Source organism: Nanorana parkeri, unplaced genomic scaffold, assembly GCF_000935625.1.
Source record: "Nanorana parkeri isolate BGI_ZX_2015 unplaced genomic scaffold, ASM93562v1 scaffold3041, whole genome shotgun sequence".
NCBI lineage: Eukaryota > Metazoa > Chordata > Amphibia > Anura > Dicroglossidae > Nanorana > Nanorana parkeri.
The window spans coordinates 49,820-65,073 of record NW_017309309.1 but is presented as its reverse complement, the minus strand read 5'-3'; the positions used below and the strand labels follow the sequence as shown (position 1 = coordinate 65,073).

Here is a 15,254-nt window from a genome sequence, read left to right as displayed (position 1 = left end):
CACCGGCAGGAGAAGGACGTTAGGCACACAACAAAAGACAACGACAGCCTAGGGGCGGCCCCTGCTGGTGGCCCCACCCCCCGCCTGCTGACAAGTCTCCAGTTTTTTTTGCCTAGCTTCAGGAGTAAAGAGCTTATCTGTGGAAATTTTTTATTTTCCTCCTTTTTCTTCGCTGTTTCTTCAAGCAAGTGTCGCCATGGCGACATGCGCCCGACCAACGGGCGCATGCGGTCCCGCTACGGTTGGTTCGGCTGCGATGGTGATATCTCGACGCCTGGGGGCTTTTTGGCCCGGTGGGGTGCATATGACTGGAGGTCTTGGCCTGACAGTCACAGGCTGGCGGCGCCCCGCGACCACGGTCAGGGGCCTTTTCCCGCCATTTCCTGCACACGTCCTGAGGTGAGGCTTCGCCTTCGTGCTGCTAGAGTCGGCCAGTGATACTGGGGGGGAGTTTGCTTGGTATGGTATGTATGGACCTGTGCTGGTGGACCCTACCTGCTGAATGGCTCTCTGACTGACCAGTCCCCCATGGGGCGACGTGCTGTGAGGGTCCGGGTCCTGTGGCGGGGGGCCACAGCTTAGTATTACACTGGGCCCCTTTCTGTCTCTCTCCCCATACCTCATGGGTGCAGTGTGGGTTGTCAGTCGGTGTCGGCCGTATGCTGGGCCCTCTGTGGCATTACCTCTACTTGCGGGGGCTGTGTGAGGGTGTCTGGGGATGTCTGAGGTAAAATTCGGCACCGCGGCCGCATTTTCGTTCGGGAGCCGCTTTCGTTCGGCCGCGTGCGAAAATCGAACCTGTTGCGGCCTCCGGAAGGTTCGCTGCCGCCATTTTCGTTGAGGGCAGGCGTCCTATTCGGCCGCTGTCACTTCCTGTGGGGAGCTCTGGTGCCTGGCCTAGTTCGGACGGGCGGAAGGGGCGTTCCTTTCTTCAGCGTGGCTGTCTGCAGACCAGACGTGTGAAGCTCTCCTCCGAATCGCTCTGCTGTGGTGGTTCAGACGCGGGGGTCGTGAGTGCTGCTGGGTTCCCTCTCTGCCTGTGACAGTCTCCTGTTCCTGAGGCAGTGGAGAGGTGTGAGCGGGGTATCATGGAACGCAGGAACGCACCGCCCACGTTACTTTGCGAGGGCTGCTTTCTGCTGATTCCTCTTTTTGTTGCCTGTACATCGGCGCCTCTCTCCCAGGCGCTCTTGCCCCCCTCGGGGTCCTTGGTGGGTTTGCCACATGCTGCGTTGTCCCTTGAAGTTTTTTTCTTCTGCCAGGGATGGATTTGTGACGCGCATTGAACGCACGCTGACGCAGAACCCCCATGAGAGACGTACTCTGCCGTTGCCTTCCCCTGCCCTGCCAGGGGAGTCCGAGGAGGAAGGGGAGCTTTTCACGGTGTCCCCTCGCCCTGATCCTTGGGTTTTTTCTTCCAACTGGTGTCGGGCAGTGAGGACGAGTCGGCGGCTTCGCTACTGGGTCAGGAGCGTGAATTGGTCTCAGCGCTGATGCGGGCGGTTAGGGAGACCCTCAAACTTGAGGACGTTCTTCCGCATTGCCGACAGTTCAGTTCGGGACACCTAAGGCTAGGCATTCCGCTAAGGTGTCCCCCTACATGCCCTATTTCGATGATTTCGTTTATAAAGGGTGGAAACATCCTACAACGTCATTCGCAGTTCCGAGCTGTTTCTCTGTTCGCTATCCTTTTGAGGAGGACTTTTCGTCTAAATGGACATCTCACCCTGCGGTTTCTCGCCAGAACAAGACTACGGTTATCCCGGTCCTTTTGGAACCCCACCAATAGGCAGTGGAGGCGGTCTTGCGGACTATGTACTCTGTCTCGATTACAGTCACCACCCAGACACGCCCCTCGTCTGTTCCTGGATCATGTCCCAGAATTCTCGGCACCACTCACCTCTCCCGTCAGCAGCTCCATCATCTTCTTGGTGACTTCTAGGATCGTCTCCATGTTGGGTCTCTCGAGTTTTAGGGAGTCACATGGAGGCACTGTGATGGTCACATGATCACCAGACTTCAGAAGAGGAAAACTCTGGATGGAGGAACCAATAGGAATATCATGTTAGAATCCCAGAATCCTCCTCACCTCTCCGGTCAGGTCTGTGTTTTATGAATAGAGATCAGAGTGATGTCATGTGACCTCCCAGAATCCTCCTCACCTCTCCGGTCAGGTCTGTGCTTTATGAATAGAGATCAGAATGATGTCATGTGACCTCCCAGAACCCTCCTCACCTCTCCGGTCAGCAGGTAGATGATCTCCAGGGTGAAGTGTAATATCTTCTCAGTCATGTGACGTTGGTCTTCATCCATCTTGATCAAGGTGGTCATGTGATCTACCCTGCCCACTCCTCCCTGTAGAGAAATAATAAACTGAGAATTATGAGGACTGTACCGGGAGGAATGTTGTCTGCACAGCGTTCCTCCATCGTTCTGACATCTCAGGTGGCTTCATGGACCGTATCACAAGTCTTATTCATCTATAAAACTATAAGAAGACCAGAGAAGACACGGTGTCCACTATAGAGGAGAGACGACAACCCCGAGACAGCTTCATGGAAGTATTTATATCCACACACACTGTACAGATATAAAAATAATATCTTCTTACCTCTTATACTTATACTTCCAGCAATGTCTCCTCTTTCACCCGGAACTTCCTGTTTGTATGTTACATCACTTCCTGTCCATCTATGTAACTTCCTGTCTGTTCCTCACATCAGTTCCTGTCTCTGCGTTGCCCTGACAATACGTAGGATCACCTCTCTCAGGAGAATATCAAATCTACAGCTTACGTTGCTCTTCGATATTTCCGCTGCGGTTTCTTGGCGCTTCTTCGGTTTCGTTGTCTATGAAGAAGTTCATCTAAATCTAAAATTATTTAAGAAGAGAAAAAATATAACGAAAATAATTTAAAATATGTCTGTGAAAGTTTCCCATTCCTCCAGGTAGGGTTGCCACCTGTACGGGATTCACCCGGACAGTCCGGGTTTTGAATCCTGTGTCCAGGTTTCATGGCAGCTGAGACCCGGACACATGATGTCAGGCAGACAGGGGCAACCAAAATGAAGATTGGGGCTACTGGCCCCCCACTGAAAATAGTCTTGACTGTGATATTTACATATGAATGGGTGACACTATTTACATATGAATAAGCCGCAACTCATTCTCCCCCAAAAAATCTCTATGCGTCGCTAGAGTGTTCGGGTTTTGCTGAAAGGCAACCCTACCTCCAGGTCATGGTTCATCTGTAAAAAATAAGTCAAGGCAACTGGACTCGCTGTGTTTTTCTTGAAGACGTTTTGCTGGTCATCTGACTAGCTTTCTAAATTCAGAATGACTCCTACTAAATATTCTCTTGGAATAAATATTATTATTATCATACAGGATTTATATAGTGCCAACAGTTTGCGCAGCGCTTTACAATATAGTGCAGACACTTCAATCACAATTCAAGGCAAGACAAGATGGTAAGGAGGGCCCTGCCCCTGAGGGCTTACAATCTAAAAGGGAGGGGCAAGTGATACATGAGGAGGTAGCTGTGTGGGGAGGAATTGTTTGAGAACGTGATGGTTGAGTGGTTAGGTTGAGGTGGGATCGGTTTCCCTGAAGAGATGAGTCTTAAGGGATCGCCTAAAGGCAGTCAAGGCGGGCGACAGAAGGACAGGTTGGGGTAAAGAATTCCAGAGGATGGGAGAGACTCTAGAAAAGTCCTGGAGGCGAGCATGGAAGGAGTTGACAAGGGAGCTGGAAAGCAAGAGGTCTTGGGAAGAGCGGAGCCGACGGTTAGTGTGATACTTTGAGATATAGCCGGGGGCGGAGTTGTGGATGGCTTTGTAACTGATTGTTAAAATATGGTGAATGTTGCTCTGCAACGGCCACCATTTTATTCTACGGGGTCTCGGCTTTCAGAAAATATTTGGGGGGCTTGCACAAATTTTCAGGCCTAAAATGTGGATTATAACATGTTCAAAAAAGGAAAACAAGGCCTCGGTCCTTGAGGGGTTCATGAGCGGGTACGGCGGACCCATTTGACAGTTGACAATCCATCGGTTAGAAGAGAGCTTGATTTTGGAGGTACCTGCTGATACTTGGAGGAGAGCAGCAGACTTGGCGGTGCACGCACAGCTAGCTCAGCAGGCGAGGGGCAAGGAACAAGCTCTCCATTTTGTTCTCCCGAACTGGAAACGGCCATACTCGTGAGGAATGAACTTGGAGGTGGAAGGAGGAAACGGGGGACATTGCAAAATGGGTGAAGGACCTTTCAGACGGGGTTCTTGCCCAACCCGAGATGGATGTCCTTGCTAAAGGGTTGAATTTGGCAATCACACCCAGAACCATCCCATGTTATCTCGGCCACCGAGGCCTCGATCCACAGTAACAAAGTGCCACAGGCTGAACAACTTCGCCTAAAAGTGTCTTCAGACCTGGCGGGGCCAAACCACCTCCGTCACACCTGACTACAGAACACAGGAGGGCTGTCACATCCCTGAAGAAAGACAAGAGCATCACCATCCGGCCTGCTGATGAAGGAAGATGCACAATTGTACTACGATGATAAGGTGACGGCACTTCGGAATGATGACAACACATATGAAGCACGAAGAAGGGACCCAACCAGTGGTTACAAGAAGAAAGCTATAGATCTACTACAACAAAGCCATTGGTCGGGCTATGCATCATCACCTCTGCCCCTCCGTGTATATAAGGACTTCCAAAGATACTTATGGTTGGGACCCCTCTCAGGCCAATTATCAGCAGCATCAACTCTGTGACTTATAACATGGCCAAATACTGAGCCAGAGTCCTCGCCCCCTTTGGTTCGAAATACACAACACCACATACAGAACTCTCAGGATTTCACAACCAAAATCCAGAACTTAATATTGGGCAGAGAAGAAACAATGGTGTCCTATGATATCACATGCCTCTTCACCGGCATATCCACAACAGAGGCAACTGGAACAGTGAGGAAACGCTTGCTACTAGACAACACCCCGAGGCAGCAGAACAGAACTTAACCCGGATCAAGTGGGACCTTGGCCTGAGTATAGAGTTCTACTGAAAGGCAACAGCAATACGGAAGAGCCCAATTTCCATCAGCAGAAGGGGGGTGTATGGAGAGAAGGATTCCGTTATGAGGGAAACCTCCAGATATCATGCTTCTAATCCCCGTACTACTGACCAGAGCAATCACTGTGACAAGGATGGGACTGATCACATGACACGGACATACTCTGTAAGCTCCTGATGATGGGAATGTGAAATTATGGAGCCCATCACTGTGACCATGAGGAGGATAGCCAAGGTGGTGGCGATGGGAATATTCTATGTGACATTTGAATGTGGCTCCATGTATCCTCAGAATATCTGCTCACACATGTGGAACTTGACCTTCTGTACTCTCCATCTCACTAATACATCACCAATAGATGACTCTCTATGATCTGAGCTCATTCCCATCACCAATGGAGGACTCTCTATGAACCAAGCTCATTCCCATCACCAATGGAGGACTCTCTATGAACCAAGCTCATTCTCATCACTAATGGAGGACTCTCTATGAACTGAGGTCATTCCCATCACTAATGGAGGACTCTCTATGACCTGAGCTCATTCCCATCACCAATGGAGGACTCTCTATGAACCGAGCTCATTCCCATCACCAATGGAGGACTCTCTATGAACCGAGCTCATTCCCATCACCAATGGAGGACTCTCTATGAACCGAGCTCATTCCCATCACCAATGGAGGACTCTCTATGAACCGAGCTCATTCCCATCACCAATGGAGGACTCTCTATGAACCGAGCTCATTCCCATCACCAATGGAGGACTCTCTATGAACCGAGCTCATTCCCATCACCAATGGAGGACTCTCTATGAACCGAGCTCATTCCCATCACCAATGGAGGACTCTCTATGAACCGAGCTCATTCCCATCACCAATGGAGGACTCTCTATGAACCGAGCTCATTCCCATCACCAATGGAGGACTCTCTATGAACCGAGCTCATTCCCATCACCAATGGAGGACTCTCTATGAACCGAGCTCATTCCCATCACCAATGGAGGACTCTCTATGAACCGAGCTCATTCCCATCACCAATGGAGGACTCTCTATGAACCGAGCTCATTCCCATCACCAATGGAGGACTCTCTATGAACCGAGCTCATTCCCATCACCAATGGAGGACTCTCTATGAACCGAGCTCATTCCCATCACCAATGGAGGACTCTCTATGAACCGAGCTCATTCCCATCACCAATGGAGGACTCTCTATGAACCGAGCTCATTCCCATCACCAATGGAGGACTCTCTATGAACCGAGCTCATTCCCATCACCAATGGAGGACTCTCTATGAACCGAGCTCATTCCCATCACCAATGGAGGACTCTCTATGAACCGAGCTCATTCCCATCACCAATGGAGGACTCTCTATGAACCGAGCTCATTCCCATCACCAATGGAGGACTCTCTATGAACCGAGCTCATTCCCATCACCAATGGAGGACTCTCTATGAACCGAGCTCATTCCCATCACCAATGGAGGACTCTCTATGAACCGAGCTCATTCCCATCACCAATGGAGGACTCTCTATGAACCGAGCTCATTCCCATCACCAATGGAGGACTCTCTATGAACCGAGCTCATTCCCATCACCAATGGAGGACTCTCTATGAACCGAGCTCATTCCCATCACCAATGGAGGACTCTCTATGAACCGAGCTCATTCCCATCACCAATGGAGGACTCTCTATGAACCGAGCTCATTCCCATCACCAATGGAGGACTCTCTATGAACCGAGCTCATTCCCATCACCAATGGAGGACTCTCTATGAACCGAGCTCATTCCCATCACCAATGGAGGACTCTCTATGAACCGAGCTCATTCCCATCACCAATGGAGGACTCTCTATGAACCGAGCTCATTCCCATCACCAATGGAGGACTCTCTATGAACCGAGCTCATTCCCATCACCAATGGAGGACTCTCTATGAACCGAGCTCATTCCCATCACCAATGGAGGACTCTCTATGAACCGAGCTCATTCCCATCACCAATGGAGGACTCTCTATGAACCGAGCTCATTCCCATCACCAATGGAGGACTCTCTATGAACCGAGCTCATTCCCATCACCAATGGAGGACTCTCTATGAACCGAGCTCATTCCCATCACCAATGGAGGACTCTCTATGAACCGAGCTCATTCCCATCACCAATGGAGGACTCTCTATGAACCGAGCTCATTCCCATCACCAATGGAGGACTCTCTATGAACCGAGCTCATTCCCATCACCAATGGAGGACTCTCTATGAACCGAGCTCATTCCCATCACCAATGGAGGACTCTCTATGAACCGAGCTCATTCCCATCACCAATGGAGGACTCTCTATGAACCGAGCTCATTCCCATCACCAATGGAGGACTCTCTATGAACCGAGCTCATTCCCATCACCAATGGAGGACTCTCTATGAACCGAGCTCATTCCCATCACCAATGGAGGACTCTCTATGAACCGAGCTCATTCCCATCACCAATGGAGGACTCTCTATGAACCGAGCTCATTCCCATCACCAATGGAGGACTCTCTATGAACCGAGCTCATTCCCATCACCAATGGAGGACTCTCTATGAACCGAGCTCATTCCCATCACCAATGGAGGACTCTCTATGAACCGAGCTCATTCCCATCACCAATGGAGGACTCTCTATGAACCGAGCTCATTCCCATCACCAATGGAGGACTCTCTATGAACCGAGCTCATTCCCATCACCAATGGAGGACTCTCTATGAACCGAGCTCATTCCCATCACCAATGGAGGACTCTCTATGAACCGAGCTCATTCCCATCACCAATGGAGGACTCTCTATGAACCAAGCTCATTCTCATCACTAATGGAGGACTCTCTATGAACTGAGGTCATTCCCATCACTAATGGAGGACTCTCTATGACCTGAGCTCATTCCCATCACCAGACATCTAAGAATTAGGGACATAAGTAAAAAAAAAGATTGTCGCGCCATCTTCTTTATTTTAAAAAATTAGAGTAAGTGATGAAAATAAAATAAAATGAATCTGGAAATAAAATCAGAACTTGTATAACCAAAATAAAAATAAATTAAATTTATGGATAATTATAAATTGACTGAAACATCTTTTTTTAGTAAAAAAAAATAATGACAAACAACAGCCGATATCTAGACATAAAAATGTTCTTTGCTATAAGACAACTTCTGATTGGTTTGGATGTTCCGGCATTTTGTTGCCTTCGTATTGCTGCCATCGCTTGTCTGTTGCCTGTGTATTGTCATGGTAGTCGGTGGGTAACCCGTCTTTGTTGCCCGCCTCCTTCTCACAGTTGCCAGCGTGTCCTCAGAATCAGAAAAGAGCTCCAAAACACGCCTCAGGAGTCCAAAGCTTTAATAATTAACATTTTCCACCATAACAAGAAAGCAGCCAATGTGTTTCGGGGCCAAATTACCCCCCTTCATCAGGGCTTCAGCAACAGTGTCAAAGAGCTTAGCCCCTAGGGGTATTAAAGATGATAATTTGGAGTCAGCCATGTGAGGTGAACAACGGAGTCTCACCTAAAAAAGAAGAAGCCAGTAGAGGACTCAAACTCCACATGGGACGGAAATGTCACAGCTGCCAAAATGTTCCCCTTTGACAACTAATTTTATGAATTTGTATCGTCTGAACTGTTGTCACCATACATTTGTCGACAGGTCTGCAGGTATGTGTGCGCTGATGTGTAATGAGATTTCCTTCAGGCGTACGACATTTCCCGCACACTAAACATTATAAGTGGCTCCTTTCCTGGTGTCCCTCAAGGCTTCTTTTCCGAGTGAAAGGTTTTCCGCAGTTGGAACATGAAAACGGGTGTTAGCCAGTGTGGACTCTCTGGTGGTTAAGAAAGTCTCCTTCTTGATTGAAACATTTCCCACACTGTAAACATGAGAAGGGCCGTTCATCAGTGTGAATTTTCTGGTGTCTAAGAAGGTTTCCTTTGACAGTGAAAGATTTCCCGCACTCTGGGCATGGGTAAGGTTTATCACCGGTGTGAATTTTCTGGTGTGCAACCAATTTTTTTTTCTCAATGAAACATTTCCCACAATATGAACATGAAAAAGGATGTTCACTTGTGTGAGTTCTCTGGTGTTTAATAAGGTCTCGTCTATCAACAAAACATTTCTCGCATTCTGGACATGAATAAGGAAGTTCCCCTGTGTGGATTCTTTGGTGTCTTTGGAGTACTTTTTTCTCAGGAAAACTTTTTCCACACTCTGTGCATCGATAGGGACGTTCACCAGTGTGGCCTCTGTGATGTCTTAGAAGGCTGGCCTTCTGACTGAAACATTTTCCGCACTCTGAGCATGAATAAGGACGCTCACCCGTGTGAATTCGCTGGTGTGTAAGGAGGTTTCCTCTGTGAGTAAAACTTTTCCCACACTCCAAACATGAAAAAGGACACTCACCTGTGTGACTTCTTTGGTGTAAAAGAAAGTGATGTTTGTTGGCTGAACATTTCCCGCATTCTGAACATGAAAAAGTTCGCTCACCTGGGGACCTTTGATGCTGTTTAGATGGTGCTCTATTTTTAGGGTGAGATTTCTCACGATCTAAAGATGACAATGAACTCTCTCCTGTGTGACCTCCATCAGGTAAAGAAGACTCCTCGGGTTTAGATGGATCTTTTGATCTCTTCATACTGTGAGATCTCAGATGGAGGTCTGAAGTCATAGTCTGTGATTGCTCAGAAGATTCCTCTGGACTAGATGGATCTATTGATGTCTCTGAATGGGAAGGTCTGTGATGTCTATTATGAGTAATGGGATTCACTCCTGGAGAACGTTGTGTGATGTCATCATCTTCTGTCTTCACAACTAGAGGTAATATTGGATCTCCCTCCGAGGAATTCAGAACAAAACGTCCATCTGTAAGAAAGTACATTTTATATAACAATGAATAAGATTTTTAAGCTTTGTATTCAGAAGTCACAAATGTTGGTGGAGCACTAAGGAGATCCTCAGAGCCCTGCCATGGAATTGTGTGCAATCATCACACCGAGCTATGACCCCAATCCAGATAAAGGATCCAACACACCCAAACCTCACCGAGGACCAGAACTTCTACATTTATGACACTGTAACTGTGAGAATGGAGATGGACCTTCCCCCACCTCAATTCTAGGAGGCCTACTGAAGATCAGAGATGGATCTTTATATGGTGTACAGTATCTCCTCCTCATTTGTTGGTCACATGACGTTATATTGAGGAATGGAGATGGACCTTCATATGGTGTACAGTATCTCCTCCTCATTTGTTGGTCACATGGCGTTATATTGAGGAATGGAGATGGACCTTCATATGGTGTACAGTATCTCCTCCTCATTTGTTGGTCACATGACGTTATATTGAGGGATGGAGATGGACCTTCTTATGGTGTCCAGTATCTCATTTGTTGGTCACATGACGTTATATTGAGGAATGGAGATGGACCTTCATATGGTGTACAGTATCTCCTCCTCATTTGTTGGTCACATGACGTTATATTGAGGAATGGAGATGGACCTTCATATGGTGTACAGTATCTCCTCCTCATTTGTTGGTCACATGACGTTATATTGAGGAATGGAGATGGACCTTCATATGGTGTACAGTATCTCCTCCTCATTTGTAGGTCACATGACGTTATATTGAGGGATGGAGATGGACCTTTCATATGGTGTACAGTGTCTCCTCCTCATTTGTTGGGATCTTCAAGTGCGTCCCTGGACATCACTGAAGGCTGTCCAATAATATTCAGTGTACAATTAAAGGGAGAGAGGATAACCTCTGTGTACGGAAAGGATCATTTTCTGTGAGAGCTGTAAAAATGTTAAATAGTCTTCCACGGGAACTTGGTCTACCTGACATAACATATTACCTTAAAAAATTATGGGAAGTGTTTTTAAATCCAAAAATATACTTTGCCATGCCTCCAATGTAGGGTTGAGATGGTTCTACGGTACTGCTATTCTTTAATTTTGTCTTGGGCTCCTACCTCATATAAGTATATGTAGTTGTTTATCGGTACTTTGAATGCTACAAGACTTCCATCCTTCACTCAGAGAGGAAGGACACAGATTCATCCGGGGAAACCCAGACTCCACTTTGAGGTGTGCAAGTGAAGGAGGAATATCTGCAGCAGGCCAACCACCATCAATTATGGAGAACTACATTCTCATTAGAGGCAGCATTAGTGTCAAGGCCTGGACGTTGCCAGTACCATTCACCTGCCACACACTTCAGCAGTCACTGTGTATTCATACATTCTATGTGTTCATGCTTTAGGTTTCCTTTCCATAATCATCTCACCCTCCTCAGTAGACTGCCGAGCTCCCCTCACAAACATCTCTTCTTCCTCTTTAAACTCAACTTTGATGTCTTTTAGCTCTTCACCCTAAACCCCAAAGATGATAGAATACGTTTATAAAAAGGAACAAGAGATTACACAGAAGAATGTCATTTCATAGATTCGTATACATTTTTAAATCTACATGCTTCATCCCACCTACCTGATCATGGTGGGGGACGGTGAGATCTTCCTGGGTGGGATCCCGGGAATACAGGGGGCGGGGACATCTCTCATGGTGAGGGAGGGTGAGATCTTCCTGGGTGGAATCCCGGGAATACAGAGGACGGGGACATCTCTCTGGTGGGTTCCTCTTACTGGATCCATCTGTAGGAAACACACACACTGACTGAATACATTGTTTCTATGTGTGTATCAGATGATGGGGCATGTAGGCGGAGCCTCCGTACTGCTCTCTCCTCTTACCCGGTGATGTGAGGGGCGGCTCATTCTCCATCACCACGTCCTTGTAGAGATCCCGGTGTCCTTCTAGATACTCCCACTCCTCCGTGGAGAGATAGACAGAGACATCCTGACACCTTATAGGAACCTGACACACACAATGATACAGTCACCACCCAGACACACCCCTTGTCTGTTCCTGGATCATGTCCCAGAATTCCCGGCACCGCTCACCTCTCCCGTCAGCACCTCCATCATCTTCTTGGTGACTTTGAGAATCGTCATTTGCCTCTCAGATGTCAGGCATTGAGGTGGAGGCTCTGTGATGGGTGAAGCCTCATGAAGACATCTGTTGGGTGTTAGTGGATCACCAGACATTTTTTTTACTACTTTATAATCCTGAAAGAGAGAAAATAATCACTAATAGAGATCAGAGTGATGTCATGTGACCTCCCAGAATCCTCCTCACCTCTCCGGTCAGCAGGTAGATGATCTCCAGGGTGAGGTTCAGTATCCTCTCAGTCACTTGGCTTTGGTCTTTGTCCATGCTTCTTGATTTGGTCATGTGATCTATAGAAAACACTCCTCTATCTATTGACTCCATCAATGAATAATAAGCTGATCATTATTTGCATAATATTAGGAGGAAGACGTCTCCACAACGTTCATAGTTCTCACTGGTCTCTCAAGGACTTCTTGTTATACTCTGTTACAGGTCTCATTTTTCAACGATCTGAAAGAAAACCAGAGATTAGCTTAACTGCAACTTGAACCCAAACACCTTTTTTTAGGTTTGGCTAGAAGGGTCAGACAGTTGTTATATTTAGGATGTATCGGGTCTATAAATGGCGGCTCTGGATGGACGGTTGGATAAATGGCTCTATATTTAGGATGTATCCGATCTATAAATGGCAGCTCTGGATGGACAGTTGGATAAATGGCTCTATATTTAGGATGTCTCCGGTCTATAAATGGCGGCTCTGGATGGACAGTTGGATAAATGGCTCTATATTTAGGATGTATCCGATCTATAAATGGCGGCTCTGGATGGACAGTTGGATAAATGCCGGAGATAAAAGATGTCACAGTGACTATGGAGGACGGACATGACGGGTGGTGGGGTGTATTACTGGGTGTAAACATAAAATAATATCCTATTACCTCCTCTGCTGCTGGTTGCAATAATATCTCCCCTGTAGTTCCTCCAATCTTTCCTCTCCAGGAAATTCTTGACTTTCTTTGGTATCACTTCCTGTCTTTGCGTTCCACTGACAATAAGTGAGATCACCACCTTGTGGAGAAAATAGAATCTGCAGCTCAGATTTTTAAATACTTTGCTTCAGTTTTGTTGCTTATATTACACAAACATTAGAAAGAAACAAAAGACAAGGCATGTCAAGTCCACGTATCTAGGAATGGGAGACTGGGCCGTTTTGAGCATAAACCGGACCAAGGTTCTTTTTTTTTATTGACAGGGTGGATCCAACGTAAGGTGGAACAAACAAGACCATGGGTCTAGAGGGACTTGAATGTCACACACTTGCTGAATAATGTTAGTAACCGAAGCCCAAAAGGGTTCTATTAAGTAGCATTTCCAGCAAAGGTGCCTGGAGATCCACAAGATTGGAGTGGAGAGCCGTGCGTAGGATGGGTTGCATGCAATTTAACTGGAACATTATACCACCGGCAAAGCAATTTTCAATTGACCTCCAACATAGAAACATCAATGGAGGAGGAAGTAGCCAAGTTTGTTTCATCAGGATTATGTTTAGGAATTCCGATTTCCACTTACCCAGGTAAGAGGGAGGAGACCAACTCTCGCGTTTAACGAATTGCGTTGTGAAAATATCAAAGGCAGTGGGAAGGAGTGGTTCTGGAACCCAGTATGGATTCAAATGGCGTCAATGCACCAGGTGGTCTCAAAGGTTTTGGCAGGGAATGAACAAAGAGTCTTTCTTTTGATGTTACACGAGAGATTTGGTGTTATGAGAGCTGCTAACTGCCCTGCGCAGCTGCCATTTGTCGGTCCTTTAGAGGGAGTCTTTCAGGCAGCCCCTAAGCCAGTTAGGAAGGACTAGGAGGGCATTGGGAAGGAGTAGTTCTGGAACCCAGTAAGGATTCAAATGGCGTCAATGCACCAGGTGGTCTCAAAGGTTTTGGCAAATAATGAACAAAGAGCCTTTCTTTTGATGTTACACGAGAGCTTTGGTGTTATGAGAGCTGCTAACTGCCCTGCGCAGCTGCTTTTTGTCATTCCTTTAGAGGGCCTCTCTGAGCCAGCCCCGAAGCCAGTTAGGAAGGACTAGGGGTGGTGAGTAGGAGGGCAATGGGAAGGAGTAGTTCTGGAACCCAGTAAGGATTCAATTAACGTCAATGCACCAGGTGGTCTCAAAGGTTTTGGCAAATAATGAACAAAGAGCCTTTCTTTTGATGTTACACGAGAGCTTTGGTGTTATGGGAGCTGCTGACTGCCCTGCGCAGCTGCTTTTTGTCGGTCCTTTAGAGGGCGTCTCTGAGCCAGCCCCCAAGCCAATTAGGAAGGACTAGGGAGAGTGAGTAGGAGGGCTAAGCATTTTATGATCCTCTCCTTAGCCCCTGCCAACTTTTAATTTAAATAAACATATAGTATTTTCATAGTATAGCCCCGTATGTGCAGATTTCGATTGAAGAGACGCAGCCATATATAGGGTTCATTTTAGTATATCTCCCTCAGATTCAAAGTTATGAATAATGGGTCAGATTGTCACCTTCAGTTTATGGCTCAGTGAGATACCAGGCATTCTTTTCTTAGCTGACCAGGCTCCGGTTCCCTTTGGGAAATTTTTGGGCATTGAAGTTTTTGGCGGCATCACAGGCGAACGCAATTTTAAGGCTTGACATCAGGTGTTAACTGGTGACACCACTTGTGGTGACGAGGGAGCATGGAGCCAGCTTCCAGGACACATTAATGAAGCCGGGTGGCATGTAATGACTTGCTCCTGATTGGACAGGAAGGTCACCACGAGTGACGAGGGAGCATGGAACCGGTCATTACCCGCCCCCTGGCTTCCTGATTGGCCAGAAAGCCGGCTCCATGCTTCCTCGTAACAATCCTTGATGGGACTTCCGTCATCGAGTGCGGAAAAAAAAATATCGGTTCTCGCAATCGATACCGTAAAAACGTTACCGGTGCATCCCAAGTGATCATCCGTATGAAGAAACAAAGATGGCAGAACTATTTCCCAGAGCCTAAAACAATTCTACCGAGCAGCACAGTGGCATAGACATGCTGGAAAGTTAGTTGGCTCTTCTATGTATGTGAGATAGGCACCTTAGATTGGAAGCTTCTATAGGGAAGAGACCGGTGTTCGCTCACTTCTCGATCCTGTCACGGCTCTCTGCCGTGACAGGGGAGTGGCTGGGTTCCCCCCCCCCCCCCCCCCCCCCGGCGGTGCCGGGCGGAGC

At 47.4% G+C, this 15,254-nt stretch overlaps 1 protein-coding gene and 1 pseudogene across 1 annotated transcript in view; both read right to left on the bottom strand.

Annotated features, from left to right (window-relative positions):
• Positions 1-9,754, bottom strand: part of LOC108802701 (gastrula zinc finger protein XlCGF7.1-like) — a gene marked incomplete at its 3' end in the record, with an annotated part of 21,211 nt that extends 11,457 nt beyond the window's left edge. Inside the window, exons 1-2 of the mRNA XM_018574559.1 lie at positions 9,574-9,754; positions 8,912-9,381 (exon numbers count right to left, since the gene is read on the bottom strand). Of these exons, the coding sequence (XP_018430061.1) occupies positions 8,912-9,381; positions 9,574-9,754 (651 nt within the window). The remainder of the gene's footprint in view (positions 1-8,911; positions 9,382-9,573) is intronic.
• Positions 9,755-14,696: 4,942 nt separating this feature from the next.
• Positions 14,697-15,254, bottom strand: part of LOC108802700 — a 39,208-nt pseudogene continuing 38,650 nt past the window's right edge.